General features: G+C 39.7%; 1 protein-coding gene across 1 annotated transcript in view; it reads right to left on the reverse strand.

The window, feature by feature from the left end:
• LOC124612293 (mortality factor 4-like protein 1) overlaps nucleotides 1–18,995 on the reverse strand; it is a 134,615-nt gene that overhangs the window by 62,210 nt on the left and 53,410 nt on the right. The window contains exons 5-6 of the mRNA XM_047140401.1: nucleotides 6,866–7,049; nucleotides 5,299–5,400 (exon numbers count right to left, since the gene is read on the reverse strand). Of these exons, the coding sequence (XP_046996357.1) occupies nucleotides 5,299–5,400; nucleotides 6,866–7,049 (286 nt within the window). The remainder of the gene's footprint in view (nucleotides 1–5,298; nucleotides 5,401–6,865; nucleotides 7,050–18,995) is intronic.

Here is an 18,995-nt window from a genome sequence, read left to right on the forward strand (position 1 = left end):
AGGGAAGTTTTTCATTTATTCTGGGTCCATTGTGGGTGGTTATTGTGCCACCACTGCAAAAATTTCAACACTCATTGACCATCACCTCCAACCAATTCCCAATAATCTATCCTCTCACATCAAAGAAACCAACCACTTCCTTCACTGACTCTCCATCATCCCCACCCCCCTATCTCCTGGATCTCTACTTGTCACAGTTGACACCATCTCCCTGTACACCAACATCCCTCATGCCCATGGTCTTACCTCTACTGAATGCTACCTTTCCCAATGTCCTTCAGACACCAAATCCACTACCTCATTCCTCATACACCTTACTAACTTTATCCCAATCAACAACTACTCCTCCTTTGAAGGGAAGGCCATGGGCATCCGCATGGCATCCTCCTATGCCAACCTTTCTAGGAGACCTTTCTAGCCTCCCAAAAAAAACAAATCCAATTGTCCACCACGATTAATGGCCAATGTCAAACTGTGGCCAAGAGCGAAGCAGACCGCCCTATCGCACAGTATGCTGAACACACTTGATTTCAATGACTACTTTACTACCTGAGTCATCTAGATCCTCCCCTCCACCACCACCTTTTCTAAACTATACACTCTCATAATTATCCCAGCCTCAGCCTAAAGTAACATACTGTCCCCACACCCTCCACCCAACAGTTCCACCATCTCCGTCCTATCATCTCTTCCCCTTTCTCATCTTCCACCCTGTTCATTTGCCCAATGCATCTGCCCATCTTTCCCTGCTCCTCTCCTTTTTTGCTCCTTTTTTCCCCTCGCTCTCTGCCCCCACAAACTCCTGACACTGTACCTGTTGGAATTCTGATTCCTGCACACTCCATCAGACAGCATTCACCTCTCTGCCCACCTGTAAACTACTATCCCTCCCCCATCCCTGCCCCCTCTACATTGCTGCTTGCACCCCACATGATAGTTGCATACCAGCCTGAGATGCTGGAGTTGGCAGTCATGTGTGCGGGTGGTGTGCTTGTTTCTGTGTACGAGTAGTGTGTGTCTCTCTTGCTGATGGCAGCTGACACTGAAAGCTTTATGTATGTATCTTAATTGTGCCTGTGTGCAACTTAATGTGTTTTCTTTACAATAAGTAGCAATCTGTCTTTTCTTATGTAGTTGTTAAATATAACCTCTGATGTACAAGAATGTCTATCAAATTGGATAGGTGGTTCTAAAGTACCATGGTGAATCTTATTATTGTTATAGTCATACTATAATAAGGAGAAAACTATATGTTGACATACAAAGGTTAATCTTAATAATATTACATAGCTTAATGTAGAAACTACCAGAAAGCAAAATTAAAAGAAAGAAATGAATCTAATGCACAAGATGAAGATCAAAATCATCTGATCTGAGACATAATTGTGTTCTACATGTTAGTATGAAAGATACCAAGCATTTTAATGATATTGTTATAGCCAAATGACCATTAGTGTCATAATAACAAAATAAACAAATACACACATTATTAACAATGTGTAATCCTGATAGATGTTATGGTTTTTTTGGCATAGTATCATTGATATTACAGTCTGCACATCTTTAAAAAATGCAGTTGAGAAACTCTTACTGAAGTGCAGAGACACCACTGCAGTTAGATATGGCTCTAACAGGGACATGTAAAATGTACTTTAATTGTATTGGGTTTATTAAGTTAATAATCATTAAGATGATCATGATATGAGACTACTCAGCTAGAGGTGAGGATATGTAGTGCACCAATTTGGATGGGACTCTACTGTCATTCTTTTTCTGCTTCAGCTAGCTCAGGTAAACCCTATGTTAATAATTTCAATAAATGTTTGTTAAATATATGCACTTAAAATCTGCTATTTTTGTTTGTATGCTGCATGTAATCCAAGGAAAATGCAGACAAGGTGTTCCAGAGGTGTTCCTCGTGAAGCAGAACCTGGCAGTGCAGGTCGCTTCAGCAGATAGAGCTGATAGTTGTCAACAGTGAAAATATCTCTCCGTGATTGTCTTGAACCTCTATATACATTGTTAATGAATTGTAAAACAAAAAATATTGTAAAATGTTATAAATTACTGTTTGACTCTCGAGCTGTTAACATGCATGATATTCATGAGATAGCTCTATATTATGAGAAAAATAAAATGGCCAATTATATATATATATCTGGTGTTGAGAAGTTTTTCTTGAGTAATGTAGTCAAGAGTTACTGTCATAAATTTTTGTTTTTGGTGTCTCAAACCTTCCGCTGGAAGTTGATATTGAGAATTTTACATGAAAAAAAGGTTCACAGATGATACTGAAGTTATTTCTTATAGCTGAAATATTTTTGAAAAGTATTATATGATGCAAGTCACAAGTTTGACAAAACTGAATTTTGCATAGCTCTGATTTGAAAGTGTTTATGAAGAACAAGTGTTCTAAAATCAGTGATTTCTTTAAATGCACTAAGTCCAAAACTGATAAAACAGAATTTTTTAAAAAGTAGTCAGTGATAAATGGTTGTGAATTCAAAACCTCTAAAAAGTGCTTGGGGTCAGTTCTGATAAACGTAGTCTGAAGTTATTGATCTCAGCGTAGACAGAATGCATGAAGACCTAAGTTTCTCCCGGCACACACAATGTAAAACTCCCTTAAAAAGGGCGGGGTGTGCAGCTGTCAATGACATTACCTGGCTGCATTCCCATATGTTATTTGAACAGATTACATAAACTTTGACACTAATTTTTAAGCATGTAAACTATTTCAGTGCACAGAAAATGGCATTCAAAGTTAATTAAATGCATATTTAGCTCGCACAATCAAGGTTAAGTGACTGAAACATTATGGCTAACAGTGTTTGAATATTGGATTGAAGACATTAGGCTTCAACAAAGTTGCACAATATTGACGACTGATAGATTTTTTTTTTCCAGCCAATACTTCATTTTTTACGTAACTTTCTGCAGCTTGTGGCCTTATGTCAATGAAATAATTGTAAAAATGACTGTGCATTAAACTGCAGATATTATTCAGAGACAGACTAGTATAAAATCTTAGCAAGAGGGAGCCTCATTTGCACCACAGATGTTGATGGAAGTTATACAGAAGTCATCCATAAAGTCCTGTTTTAGCAAGCACCTGTTTTAAAACACGCCTGTTTTTCACCATATTATGCAGCAAACTAGGTTCAGACAGCAAGGAACTACTTGTATCATGGAGGAATAAAAGACTACTCAAGTTGGCTTCAGTTATACAGCACTTGAATACTAAATTAAAAATTCATACTACGTGTGAGAAAGTAATATATGGATCACTTCATTAATTTAACATTTGGTAATAATGCAGTTGCTATGGCAATAAAAAGGGGCAACAATGTGAGAAAGCCTCATAGCATTAAGGGATACAATTCGTTTACATGGGCGAGTGCAAATGTAAAAGATCAAAATTCTAATCTCTCTCATGAGCCACGAAACTGAGTACAGAGAACATGAAAATGTTTAGAAGGTTAAGTAACATTACAGTGCACACTGGATTTGTTGTTTTTCTAGTGAGTGCGAAGACAAATGAAGATAAAAATGTCAGTTTCAAGCTGCTTCTTGCAACAGAACTGCAGGAATCTCCAAGCCTAGGGAAACAGTGTAGCTATACCTCAATGTGGACAGTCTTCAAAAATGGCTACACTCACATCAAATTATTTCTCTGAGAAGACCTTACACACAGAAAAGAACAGTCTGCAAGCAGATAGAGTAATGAAAGGCGACACACTTATGATTCAGATAATGCGATTAACGACTTATCACCAAAAATATTAGCCACATGGCAAAAAGTATTAGGTAGAATATGATTTAGGTATCTATAAGACAAAAACTTTCCACAGCTTCTACTTTTTTATTTGTGTCTTCTTGATTGAGGTTTTATATACAATCACAAAGAGGCACCAAAGCTACCAACAAGAAGCACAATAGCTAATACAATGATATCTTTACCATTATGGAAAGGAGAGATTGCTACTCACTGTAAAGATGGCACATAGAGTTGGAGACAGGCACAACAAAAAGCCTGAGACAGTATTTTTTTCATGACTGTCAGAAACTCAATTTATGGTGAGCAGCAATCTATCCATTCATAATATTAAAGGAATCATACAATTATATCTAAAAACAAAGATGATGTGACTTACCAAACGAAAGCGCTGGCACGTCGATAGACACACAAACAAACACAAACATACACACAAAAACTGTCCATTCGCATGAATGGACACAGGCAGACAGTGTTTGTTGGTAATGAGGATCACTCTGTGGCTAAACATGCCTTGGTGCACGGCCAGCACATCTTGGCACAGTGTTACACCGTCCGGGTTATCTGGATACTTCCCACTAACACCAACCTATCCCAACTCCGGAGATGGGAACTTGCTCTTCAATATATCCTCTCTTCCCGTTATCCACCAGGCCTCAATCTCTGCTAATTTCAAGTTGCCGCCATTCATACCTCACCTGTCATTCAACAACATCTTTGCCTCTGCACTTCCGCCTCGACTGACATCTCTGCCCAAACTCTTTGCCTCTGAATATGTCTGCTTGTGTCTGTATATGTGTGGATGGATATGTGTGTGTGTGCGCGTGCGAGTGTATACCCGTCCTTTTTTCCCCCTAAGGTAAGTCTTTCCGCTCCTGGGATTGGAATGACTCCTTACCCCCTCCCTTAAAACCCACATCCTTTCGTCTTTCCCTCTCCTTCCCTCTTTCCTGACGAAGCAACCGTTGGTTGCGAAAGCTAGAATTTTGTGTGTTTGTTTGTGTGTCTATCGACGTGCCAGCGCTTTCGTTTGGTAAGTCACATCATCTTTGTTTTTAGATATATTTTTCCCACGTGAAATGTTTCCCTCTATTATATTCGAATCATACAATTAGCTACATTGTTAATGTTCTTATTACTGGTTTATTATCCATATCAATATTACTTCTTTCTTCTTTAAGAAAGCTTGTTCTTATCATCATTTTAAATAAAACCAGATGTTACTACACACAAAATGTAGAAGGCTCATTTAGTCAGTGTGACTTGCGTTCTTTATGTCCCCATTTATAACTTCTAAACACATATTCCTTATCTCTGTACTTTAATTTCTGAACAATATAGTTACATCTTCGTAAAAAGTCTGTTTAGGTTTTCAAATTCCTGTTAAATCTATCAATTTTCAACATTCGAAAAGAATGGCATTTTTATATATATTCAACCATGTCTGTATATAATCTTAAATTTGCTTCATTAGACTGAAGAAGTACATAGGACTTTTCATACCCTTCAAAAATTTCACTTACTTTCCTTTGTCTACAGATGAAATCCCAATCATCAACAAGCCATGGTTTTAGTTCATCTGGTAATTTTACTTTCACTTCCACTTTCGTGGTAAATTGTTCCTCCTGGACAAGAAACAAATACACATTAGTCTTATCAGTGAATGGATAAATTGGACATAGGTAAATATGTTTGGAGGAGGAGGAGATTACTGTTTAATGTCCCATTGACAACTAGGTCATTAGAGACAGAATGCAAGCTTGGATTAGAGAAGAACAGAGAAGGAAATCAGACAAGTCGTTTCAAAGGAACCATCTCAGTATTTGCCTCAAGCGATTTAGGGAAATCATGAAAACCTAAATCTGTATGGTTGCTCACAAGTTTCAACCATCGTCCTTCCGAATGTGAGTCCAGTGTGCTAACCATTGCGCTATCTCATTCGGTGTAAATATGTGTGGTTACATGGGAATACCGTATTTCTGTTTTCTTTTTAACTTTGTGGTTATATACAGAGTGGTCAAAAACTGTTTGAAAAGCTTGTAAGGGTGTTGCATGGTAGGTTATGTTGAGAGATAATTTCTAAGAAAAAAATTCGATACATTGCGTCGTTTCTGAGTTAATTAGCACTTAAATTAAGCTTACAAGGGCGTTGCAGGAAAGGCTGTGCTGAAAAATGACTGTCAAGAACAAAAGTCAACATGTTTCATCGTTTCTGAGTTAATTACCATTGACGTTATTCAAATCAGGCCACTGCAGCATCAATTCAAGTGGCTCACCGCATACAATTAGTGTCAGCTGTTCTCATAGCGCTGATGATAAGTGCATGAGACCGCTCAGCTTCTGGCTTGAGTTTGATTTTTACTGCTGTCCCAGGTCCAATTTTTGTACTGCTCTCTTGTTTTAGAAAACCAAACAAAGAACACATTTAGGAACACCGCCTCTGGTGGGCTGCTTGAATTTGCATATGCAATGGCCAGATGGCCTAACTTCAATGCTATTAATGTGGAAATGACAAAAAGCACTAAATTTTTTTCTTAACAATTACTGCTCAGTAGAACCTACCATGCAGCACTCAAACAAGCATTTCAGGTTGTTTCTGAGCACCATGAATATAACCTTTAACCCACTTTTCTTTAACACTTGTTTTAGGCAATGTAATACTGAAACAACAGAAAATAACTAAAGCATTGTGCAAAGTTAACAGAAAAAAGGAGTCTCAAATATAGTCTGTAATTTTAGTGAGAAAAAAGGGAAAAAACTTATTTGCCAGAACACACTGTCAACTAATCTTTGAATGTACACATTTCTCTTCACAATGTAGTACTAAAATATTTCTGTACTCGATGAGCAATGATGTATGGAATCTAAAACAGATAAAAAAAATGTGCATCATCACAAAACAGCAGCAATAATATATCAATAACTGACTAGGACAAAAAGAGAATTTAAATCAAGTAGATGTTTGAGCTTACTTTTAAAGATCATGTCCTTCTTAATAGATACCTCCTAAGTTTTGTGTTAATACTCAGAGGTGTACTTTGTTTACAACAAATAAGAGTATTTCCCTTTAAAAAAAATGGAAAAACAAACCGTTTCAACAGTAGGGTCAACTCGGCCCCTCTTGCGACGAGGCACATCTGATGATGAGTCTTGAGATGAGGAAGGTGTTGATGCAGCACTAGGACCTAAGGGGGTTGAGGGGCGACTCTGACCCTCTCCATCCTTGCCCACAAAAAGGGTACCATCGGATTTCCGTTTTGCTGGTTTCTTTCTCCTATAAAACAAGTAACAAGCTGAGTAAACTAATTTTCAGCTTCAAAATGAATGGGTGAAGAGGAAAATAATCTAGCATTAACAACTATAAAATAAACAGATCACATGTAATAGGTTAATAATCACATTGAAATTGCACAGTATTTTATGCACGTGCACCCCGAAATGTACCAAGAATAAACTCCCTGTCTCAACTTTCAAATTATTCCACATGTTTATACAGTAAAGTAATGTTGGTTTGAAACAGTCTCTTCATAGTGTAAAGAACATACTGTAATATAGCCCTCAGACAAGCAGTATTTACTCTGTGTTTCACAACCAAGTACAGCCCAACAAAAATATTAAGGCAGTTTTTAAAGAATCTTTCCTCAAGAAACACGAAAACTAGCACTAAATGAGAACTGCTAGAATGAAGATGGTCACATTCTCACAAAAACCATTTTTTCTCGAAGTTTGGGGCTTCATTGTGAAAAACTTACAAAAAAATTATGATTCATAGTATTGCCCATCGCTGGCCACTACATTCGCCCATCTTTCGGATAGCATATGAATTCCGTGGCGGAAGACCTGGGCGTCTTTTGTGGGGATCCATGAATCAATTCAATTTTGCACTTGTTCATATGATTGGAAGTGCTGGTCAGTCAGACCGTATGCCACTGATCAAAAAAGGTGGTAGTCAGAGAGAGCAAAGTATGGAGAATACAGCGAGAGGGATAGGACTTCTCATTTCAACGTTTTCACATATAGTTTGACAGGTTTTGCGACATGGGGTTGAGCACTGACCTGCTGCAAAATTACCTTTACGTGTCTATCGCTGTATTGTGGACATTTGTGTTTCAGTTCTGGGCTCAAACACATCAACTGCTTTCAATAATGATGTCCTGTGACTGTCTTCGTCTGTTTCAGTAGCTACGAAAACGTTCTGTCTTGCCCCGCCATGCCGGTCTTCGACATCAAAATCACCGTTCTTAAGGTGTTGAAAACATTCTCTGCATGTTCTTCCACTAATAGTTCCCTCACCATTGGTCTCACCCAGCATTTTAAGAGCCACAGCCGCAGTTTTCTTCATGTCAAAGCAGAAAATTAAAACTTCCCGCAAATGGCAAGAAATGGATACATAAGAAGATGTACTTAATCGAGAATAGCCATATGATACAATCACAAATCGACTAATATTTTTATGCCATTATGTTTACAGTTGCCTAAGCTTATTGTATTACACCTATGACCAATCCCCTGAACCCCACTTGCTGCTACTTTCTTCTATTGCAAAACAGCGGAAGCAAAGTTGTACACCTAATAGAAGGCTTAATTTATGTGCATCTTATAATAGGCCAACCTCTTACTACACAACTGTTATCAGTCTATTTTTATTTTTCAGTCATTATCGTGTGAGAAAATAACATTCACAAATCACTTATAAAATTTACAATAGTTTTACACAAGAAGCTTTCATTTCAGCCTCTTACTGCTTTGTGAAATCCTGAATTAACAACCAAGTTTACATATTTTTCTAAAAATCAGCTACAGCAATGATTTTGTTTGCAATCACATTTAAAGTCACTTTCTATATTTAAAAATAACAATGGCTATGCTACTGCCACACCTGAAGGTATCCACATGCTATCACAACTTTATAACTGCAGATCCATAATATTTACAGTTGCTAATGAATATTGTTTGTTAAAAGTTATTTCAGAACCAAAATCTCTACCACAGTACTCAAATTTTATGTCACTCACTGAAATGACTGCTCTGTCTGTAACTACTTTGCTTATTCTTGCTTAAGTTCATGCTTCTGCTATGACGTTTCTTGTGAATAAATATAACTTTTGATTTGTTCAAAAATAATTAAATATTTAAGTTTCTTTGGAATTTTCTCATAATCAATAAATTTTCTGAACTTTGTTGGCCATGGGTTTTACTTTCTACACAGAAACAAACAATTACACAAAAAACATACAGCAGAAGCTTTACAATAGGAGACTCCAAGTGGAAACATCACAAATCTCTTCACCATTTGCCTAGACCTACCTATAAATGTACTCTGGATCAAAACCGTAAACTGGTCCTAACTTTATTACCACTGTTGTTGAACACTTATTCAAAGCACACTGTGCTGGCAGCGTGAAACATAGTAACCAATTTAACTGTGAGATCTGGCTTAGGACAGCACATACTGGCAGCAGCTTCATTGAATATTATTTGGAGAAGCATGCAGTTAGCACAGTCCTCTTCTGGCAACTTATTTTCATCTTTCAAACCAGAGCCACTGCTTATCCCTCAAGCAGTTGGCAAGTCACACTTGAGAGTAAAAATACAAAACATTCCAACCCTCCTACTATACAAAATTAATAGGTAAAAAACAAAAAAAATGTTTTGGGTCCTTGTGGGCAGTCAATTATAATGATGATTTCCTACGTAATTATAGAATGAGCAGTTCTGTGATAAATTTTACTTAAACATTTTCAGTGTACCATTCTTTTGGGGATATGTTTCTCCATACCATTCTTCCAAGCTTTGATGTTACAGAGAGTTTCAGAGGATATTTTCCATCTGGAGGCTCCTCTCAACTCTGGATAACATTTTCCACTGAAACCAGTAGAAAATATAGTATAGGAAAGAAACTAGTCAAAGAACATAACAACAGATAAATATTTGAGGCTCTGACTTTTTGCATCGGGAAATTATGTTGATTGTTAATGAGAGAGTATGATAAGAAAATGGTCTGTTACTGCAAAGTTTCATCAAGCCTTTCTCCACCTGCAGGTTGCACCACAAAGTAACATTAAATTAAACTGAGCAAGGTTTATTATTTCTGGACAGCTCATGCCTTAGCTTTATTACTTCTGGACAGCTCATTCCTTAACAGAGCAATGGAATGGATGTGAAACTTTATTTTGCAAAGACATGCTGATAAAAGTTCACAAAAGCCACATTCCACTATGTGAATGGCACTGGTACCAGAAATCAATGGCACATACAGAAAAACCTCAAGGAGGGGGGCACTACAGATATCTTGAGCTGACTTTAATTTTACCTAATTTAAAAAAAACAGTAGAATATTCACTGCTTTTCTCGAACAAATGTCAGACAGACTAACGTATCGAGATCACTAGAATGGCCGTGACTTCTCTTGCAGGGATGTGTTAGCTATCTATGTGCCACACAGAAATGTATAAACTACAATGGCGTGGACACGCCTACTACATAGGAAAGTACAACTACTCGATAACTCAATTCAGTCGAGTCGACTGATGAAACAAACAAATGAATAGTGTGTGGGCAAACTAGCGGGGACGATGCAGGTGGCAATGCGGGTGGCCCTGCAAAGGGGGAGCGCGTGCCCCACACGCCCCCCATATGTATCTGCCACTGCCAGCAATACAAGATGACTTTACTACTGCAAAGCTTGAGACAGAAAGCTAAATAAGAAGTAGATACACGTGGATGAAAATAAGAAAAAAATTGTCCAAGTATGTTAATGGTTTTCATCTCTGGCAACGTCTGCTGCTGTGAAAACTGTGAGTTGCACAATGTTTCAGAGTCCATGTTAAACTGTACAACCACAGCCCCCTACAACCAGCTGGATAAGTCAGTTTGAAGGTCGCAGGAAGGCAACGACATACCACCTATGACACAACAAAGTGTAGTAAAGTACTGCAGTGTTCAAACCAACATTCACATTGATGACAGCTTTACTACTACATACAATGAAGAGCCAAATAAACTGGTGCACCTACCTAATATCGTGTAGGGGCCCCGCGAGCATGCAGAAGTGCCACAACATTACTTGGCGCCGCCGTGTCGACTCGACTAATGTCTGAAGTAGTGCTGGAGGGAATGGACACCATGAATCCTGCAGGGCTGTCCATAAATCCGTAAGAGTACGAGGGGAGATCTCTTCTGAACAGCATGTTGCAAGGCATCCCATATATGCTCAATAATGTTCATGTCTGGAGAGTTTGGTGGCTAGTGGGAGTGTTTAAACTCAGAAGAGTGTTCCTGGAGCCGCACTGGATGTGTGAGGTGTCGCATTGTCCCGCTGGAATTGCCCATGTCCGTCGTAATGCCCAATGGACATGAATGGATGCAGATGATCAGACAGGATGCTTACATACGTGTCACCCGTCAGAATTGTATCTAGATGTATCAGGGGTCCCATATCACTAACTGCACATGCCCCACACCATCACAGAGTCTCCACAAGCTTTGACAGTCCCCTGCTGACATGCAGGGTCCATGGATTCATGAGGTTGTCTCCATACCTGTACATGTCCATTTGCTTGATACAGTTTGAAACAAGTCTCATCCGACTAGGCACCATGTTTCCAGTCATCAACAGTTCAATGTTGGTGTTGGTGGGTCCAGGCGAGGCATAAAGCTTTGCGTCGTGCAGCCATCAAGGGTACACAAGTGGGCCTTTGGGTCCGAAAGCCCATATCGATGATGTTTTGTTGAATGGTTTACACGCTTGTTGATGCCTAGCATTGAAATCTGCAGCAACTTGCGGAAGAGTTGCACTTCTGTCACGCTGAACGATTCTCCTCAGTCATTGTTGGTCACATTCTTGCATAATCTTTTTCCAGTCGCAGTGATGTTGGAGATTTGATGTTTTACTGGATTCCTGATATTCACAGTAGACTCGTGACACGGTCATACGGGAAAATCCCCACTTCATTGCTCCCTCAGAGATGCTGTGTCCCGTCGCTCATGCGCCGACTGGAACACCACGTTCAAACTCACTTAAATCTTGATAACCTGCCATTGTAGCAGCAATAACCGATCCAACAACTGCGCCAGACACTTGTCTTATATAGGCATTGCCAATCGCAGCATGGTATTCTGCCTGTTTACATCAATCTGTATTTGAATACACATGCCTATACCAGTTTCTTTGATGCTTCAGTGTATTATAGCTTCTAGAATCATAAGTTATTGTTGTGATTGAAGAGGCAGTACAGTGATCTCTAGTCTATCTTGTGCCAGCTGCCCTCACATTTCACATTTCTAATCTGTTGCTGGTTCTACAGCCAGAATGGATGGCATACCACACCATCTACCATGAACTGACATACGTGTTGATCACATATCTGAGTGCCATGCGCAGTTGGACATAGCGTGTGTGCGTCTAGCGGGGCTCAGGCAGTAGATTATGGACAGTGGACAAAGGTTTGCCAAAAGTACAGGTTTTGTTGAAGACCATTATGCAACTTAGTTTTGAGGTCGGCAAATGAAACTTCGTGTAGCAGTAACCAATGTCTGTACTCGAGATGATGATGATGATGATAGGACTGTGTAGAGAAGAACATTTTGGTCATACAATATTGACTAGATGATTCAGGGCATCCAGAACCCGTGCCATACATTGTGGAGGTTGGTATCGTGACTGGTGACTTGGGGAATACGGGGCATGTCGTGTGTTCTGCAGCTACTAATTACTGTGCTCTCTTCAACAGAGACCAGTGTATTGAGCTCGATTCCAAATAATGAGTTTTAACTGCTGTCTTTAGAAGTTTGACATAAACGTACTTCTGGTATTGAGGCAGCAGAGAACTGATGTACTTTGCTACCTATTAGTCGAAGCTTTATGTTCCATTCCTGGACATTTGTTTACTTATTGTTTTAGAGTATGGTAATAGGAACTGAGCTGCAACTAGCATACATGAACTGTATAATTTTACAAAGTAAATAAAGTTAAACAACTAAATTTAAACTAATTTTCAATCCATTCAAGGGCTGCCTCTATCGCCTCACAGAACCCTTCTGGATACCCAGGGTAAGCTTGTCTGGTACAGCTTGTTACAAAGTGTCCAATGGTCTGATGTTCATTACCACAGTCACATTGAGAAGCTGGAGTCTTTCCCTGTCAGTAGTATCTTTCTGCACAGATGCCATGGCCTTTACAAATCTTACTAATTGTTGTCCAAGTATGTCATGGTAATTCCATGATAGTGGGTCTTGTGCCAGGTCTTATGAGAGTCTGACATTCCTCATGGGCAATACTGTTCCACGTTTCTGACCACTTCCTGTTCATGTCGAAAACCACTGCTTGTAGCGATCCTGCCAATAAGATAGGTGATTGCCTTCATTTTAATTGGCCTATTCTAGGTGCAGGCTCATCAGAGTGGATTGGGAGCTGAGGAATTTTAATTAATTTTTCTCATATTCCTTGAGAAGGGCATTCTGTCTTCAATGATCTGATGGCACAATGTGGCTTACAAGTGGTAACCAGTGTAGAGAGTAGGTCTGATGCAATCTTTTATTGTTTTTACTACAGAATTTGGGTCAACATCAGTTTTTCTCACATGTGAACTATTAAGCCACATGAAAGCACAGTATTCAGCAGCAGAGTAGACGAGTCGTAAGGAAGAATGTCATAGTGTAGTAGCTCTTGCACCCCATGAAGTACCACTCAGCTACTGCTTCATGTTACTGGGTGATCTCAGCTTTGCTGCAGTCTTTTCTATGCGTTTCCTGTACAAGAAGGTTCTATCAAAGAGTTACTTCTAGATACATTGGGAAGTCTTGGTGGTAGAGGTTTTGACCATTAAAGGTGATATGTAGCTTTGTATTGTGTGTGCTATTGTTAAGATGAAATCAGCTAACTCCAGTCTTCATTAGATTTGGTGTTAATCTCCACTTTTTCAAGTATTCATGCACTGTACTTAGATCTGCAGAGAGTATCTCTTCACCTGCTTGAAGATTTCTCAGCTGAGAGGTCAAAGCTACCCGCATAAATGAACTTCCTTGACTCTTGTTTCAGGGAGTTAAAATGTATATAAGCTGAACAGAACAGGTGTCAAAACTGAGCCTTGAGGAAGACTATTATGAACCCAGTTGAACCTGATATCCTTCTAGAAGGATTAAACACACTCATAAAACAAAAGTTTTATTTCTACACAATTAACCTTCTCACCAATTTGTTTCAACAATGAAATAGAATTTAAACGTATATTGGTGCGATCTGCGTAATTTTGTTGTTTCATTATTATAGATTGTGGTTGAATAGTGTGAAGTTCACTGAATAGGTGCAATGGATGAGTTGAAACTTCCTGGTACATTAAAACTGTGTGCCGGATCGCGACTCGGAATCTGGACCTTTGCCTTTCGTGGGCAAGTGCTCTACCCACTGAGCTACCCAAGCCCGACTCATGCCCTGTCCTCACAGCTTTAACTTCGCCAGTACCTTGTCCCCTACCTTCCGAACTTCACAGAAGCTCTCCAGAGGGCAAGGGTCCTACCAACTGAGCTACCCAAGCACGACTCACGCCCCATCCTTGCAGCTTTAATTCTGCCAGTACCTCGTCCCCTACCTTCCAAACTTCACAGAAGCTCTCCTCAGGAGGAGAGCTTCTTTGAAGTTTGGAAGGTAGGGGATGAGGTACTGGCGGAATTAAAGCTGTGAGGATGGGGCGTGAGTCGTGCTTGAGTAGCTCAGTCGGTAGAGCACTTGCCCGCGAAAGGCAAAGGTCCTGAGTTCGAGTCTCGGTACGACACACAGTTTTAACCTGCCAGGAAGTTTCATATCAGCGCACACTCCGCTGTAGAGTGAAAATTTCATTCTAATGGATGAGTTGTCAGACATGATTTTGCATGAGTAAGTTTACTTTCTACAACTGTAATAATTAGTTCAGGTTAACTGCATATTTAATGGTAGGAAGGTTGGATCTTTGTTATCAATGACTACTTTTGAGATATGCACGTGCATGGTGGAAATAGGAGTGATATTTTTCTTGTCATCCTTCCTGAAGGATGTTAGGGCAATAAGACATAAATTTGTTTACAGGAAACAAATTACACTGCATGATCTGTGTGAAATACTGTAAGTACTGATGGACCATCTCAGTTGTCAAACAAAAATCAGGTGTCATTCTGCAACTCCACCACCTCCTGATAGTAGAATTAGGAAAAAATGAAGTCCAGTATGAACAAACAAAGGATGATTCAGCATCATTTCATACTGAGTGGCCTTTCATGCGTACAGTCCCAGCAAAACCAGAAAAAAGTACTTTAGAGTATTTCATCAAATTTTTTTATGATGAGAATATAATAGTTTTTTATGATTAAATAGTTACGACAATGGTTATATACATTTATGAGTATGCCACCAAAAGAAAGTTTATGTGACTGCAGCAAAAATTAAATGCATATGTTTACGGGAATTCTTGTTTTGAGTCCTTACGTATAGTCCCGAGGAGGAAAATGCACTGCCGAACAGAAAACAGTAATTCACAATGTGTTTGTAGCTCATTATGATAAATATGCAAATTTGAACAACAATCATTTAAATAAATGTGATCATTTTGCAAAAATTTGACAGCTACTAAATGCTCAATGGCTATTTCAAAAATTTTGTACTACACCAACATCATCATTCTGTGAGTGAGTCCATGGCTGCCTATTTTGGAAGGCATGGATGCAAACAGTTTATCACAGGAAAGACAATTTAATGTGGGTGCAAATTCTGATTAAGAGGAATCAGCGATAGTTGCATATTTTTATGTCTGGGATCTTGCTAAGCAGCAATAACTATCAGTGAAAAATATACTGAGAAAGGCTTAGGATACGGAGTCATAATGACAAATGCCGAGAAATTGCTCTGTGATGTACTGTATCGACTCTTCTTTGAAAATATGTTTGCCAGCACTGGACTTTTATAAAATCTGAAGAAAAGAGGTACTGATGCATCAGGTACCATTTGTCAAAGCTGAATTCCTAAGAGCAGCATACTGAAAAATTCAAAAAGCGAAAGAGAGGTGCATACAAATCACCCTCAAATAATTAATCAGTTAAATATACTGCTACTTATTTTGCAATGAAGTATTGGTATATCACACTCAAGCTGTTTTTTCCACTGTTTCAGATATTTCAATTGTCTGATGGAACAATAATAACACTGTTACCGTTGACACAAACTAAGATCAAGTTTTTCCTCTCAGATAAGTTGTACATTTTAGCAGGGAAAAGAAATAGAGGATGCCAGAGCTTCAACCGAAAGTTTTTCAAGCCTATACGGCATGGCTGTGTGCTTCGTGCGGCTGCCTCGAGTCGAATAAGCGTGCAGCTGCCTCTGTAGCGGATGTTCGTTTATGATAAGACTAGGCGCGGCAGGAAGTAGCGCCCCGATAAACCGCTATGGCAGCGCCGGAAGTAGAGCAATTCTGCGGATCGCGCTCAGTTAAATCTTAGCGCGATCCGCTCAAGCCTAGCGGCGGCCGAGCGAAACTCGTTCAAGGTCACCCGCCAATATGGCGGCGCACACAGCCATTTGACTGCGCTGATCAAAACACATCCCTTTATTGCACATTTGTAAGAGGCAAAAACTGGCATTTCCCCAATAACTGCTCATCTAATTGATGTAGCTATCAACATGCCTGGCTTCTATACATACACTGTGACTGTAACATAGATCACTTCATGTTTCATCATATAGTAGCAACAGCTAGTCTTGAGGTCGAAGTCTTTCATGATGGCATGTTGTATAAAACCTTTTCAGACTTCTTGCCACACAAGTTCAGTCTAAAACCTCGAGCTTTCAATGATTTCCATCATTATCAGCATTAGGAGGAACTGATTGTCATAATTACTGCTGTGGTGACCTTATATAGCCCAAAGACAGCTTCTGATTGGTGAATATTTATATCATGCTGTCGCAGATGGTGTCAATGTCAGCAATGGTGGTGCCATCACTCCCACCGTAGCACAACCATTGCAACAAATACCTGTGGTTCTCCTCTTTATTGAGATCTAGCTTCCATGTACTGCTAAGATTATATCCACCTTCATAGTTGAAGATTTTCTCACACATTCTTATTTCTACAGCCTCTTTAATATATGGGAGACTGGAAAAAAAAAAACTTTTGTTTTGTCAAACATTATTTTATGTTTGTTTATGACGCTGGGCTCAACAACTGCAGATTTCTCCAGTTCACCAATTTTTAATATGGCGTTGATGATCTGCACAGCAGTCAGAAATGGTGTGGATGGAGTGACTGATCTAATTACTTCCACACTCACATGGGTTGTTGTAAATTCCAGGAATCCTGAGGCCGAGACTGCCCTTATAGGGTCTGGGATCTGCTTTATCTTCTCAGGAGATCAGAAAATGGACATCATATCTTGTCTTGCCAGGACTCTACCTATATTGCTGGACATACTACCACAGAAAGGAAGGAATGCAATTGTTGGCTCATCGTGTGATGAGCAGGGAACTGCAATGCTGGCAGCAGGTGGCCTGTCAAGAGGGAGATAGAAGTTGCAAAACCATGACTGCAAAGTCCAAATCGACCCAAATGGGAACTGCTTACAATGTCGTATGAAGGGGGATCCATGTACTAACAATGTTCACACAGATCAACATGCAAACACCAACAGAAGCCCTCAAAGGGCCAACCTGGTTTCGAAAGAACAGATCATGAATGACTTCAGCAATACAACCTGACAAAGAAAGTGTAAACATGACCTGGAAGGTATATACAGCAAGTCAGTACAATGGAAAGCCCGGCGTTGTAACCTGGCCATTGGGAGGAGGGAAGAGAACAAGAGAATCAACAGTAAATGATCACTAGTGCAGAGGCCACCGTGTGGCCATCAGTGGAAGGAAGGAAGAAAGAAGCAGGTGGGAAGTGAGTGAAATATCAGTGGCAGAGAAAGTGCCAAATGCAACACTAAAATGAGTAGGGGAACCACCACTAAGAAGGCACAGGTCGTGTTCTGCAAGAAATTGGTTAATGAGGAGCCCGTGACTAGACAAAAAAGCACTGCCCCACAAAGGGTGATGGACAGTAAAATCTTCAAGGAGGCATTTGCTGAAGGAGGGCAGTTAGCACAGTGGCTGTAGGTGGCCCTTCAAGAGGGAGATAGAAGTTGCAAAACCATGACTGCAAAGTCCAAATTGACCCAAATGGTAACTGCTTACAATGTCATATGAAAGGGGATCCATGTACCAACAGAAGCCCTCAAAGGGCCAACCTGGTTTCGAAAGAAAGCAATGTCTCCACGAAGGGTCGGTGAGTGAGCATCAGTAAAATGAGACTCCTGGAGAATGACACAAGCTCCAAATAAAAGGAAATAAGGGACTGCAACTCCAGGAGATGACAGTAATATCCATTACAGTTCCATTGAATAAACACGGAATAGAATGGAGATCCAAATGGGAGGTGAACAGGCTGGGGACTATCATACTGCCAGGCCACTATGTGTCACCAATGAGGATGGGGTGACATCCATCTACATCTACACTCTGCAAAACCACCATGAGCTGCAAGGCAGAGGGAACATTCCACTGTATCACTTGTTAGGGTTTCTTCCTGTTCATTCACATACGGAGTGTGGGAAGAATGATTGTTTGAATGCCTCTGTGTGTGCAATAATTGTTCTAATCTTATCCTCAGGATTCCTACTTGAGCAATACACAGAGGGTTGTAATGTATTCCTAGTGCCATCATTTAAAGCCATTTCTTGAAAATTCGTTAATTGACTTTCTCGGGACAGTTTACATTTATCTTCAAGACTCTTCCAGTTCAGTTCCTTCAGTATCTCTGAGGCACATTGCCACAGATCAAACAAACTGGTGACCATTCGTGCTGCCCTTCTCTGTATATGTTCAATATCCTCTGTTAGTCTTATTTGGTACAGGTCCTGCGCACCTGAACGACATTCTAGAATGCGTCGCTTCAGTGATTTGTAAGCAATCTCCTTCATTGACTGATTGCACTGCCCCAGTATTCTACCAATAAACTGAACCTGCTTCACACACAACTGAGCCTACATCATCATTCCATTTCATATGCCTACAGTGTTACACCCAAGTATTTGTATGAGCTTGCGAATTCCAATAGTGACTTATTGATATTATTGTCATAGGACACTTAAGTTTTTTTTCATTTTGTGAAGTGTACATTGACTAACATTTAAACAAGTTGCCAGTCTTTGCAGCACTTTG

The sequence above is a fragment of the Schistocerca americana genome, chromosome 4 (assembly GCF_021461395.2).
Source record: "Schistocerca americana isolate TAMUIC-IGC-003095 chromosome 4, iqSchAmer2.1, whole genome shotgun sequence".
In the NCBI taxonomy this organism is placed as follows: domain Eukaryota; kingdom Metazoa; phylum Arthropoda; class Insecta; order Orthoptera; family Acrididae; genus Schistocerca; species Schistocerca americana.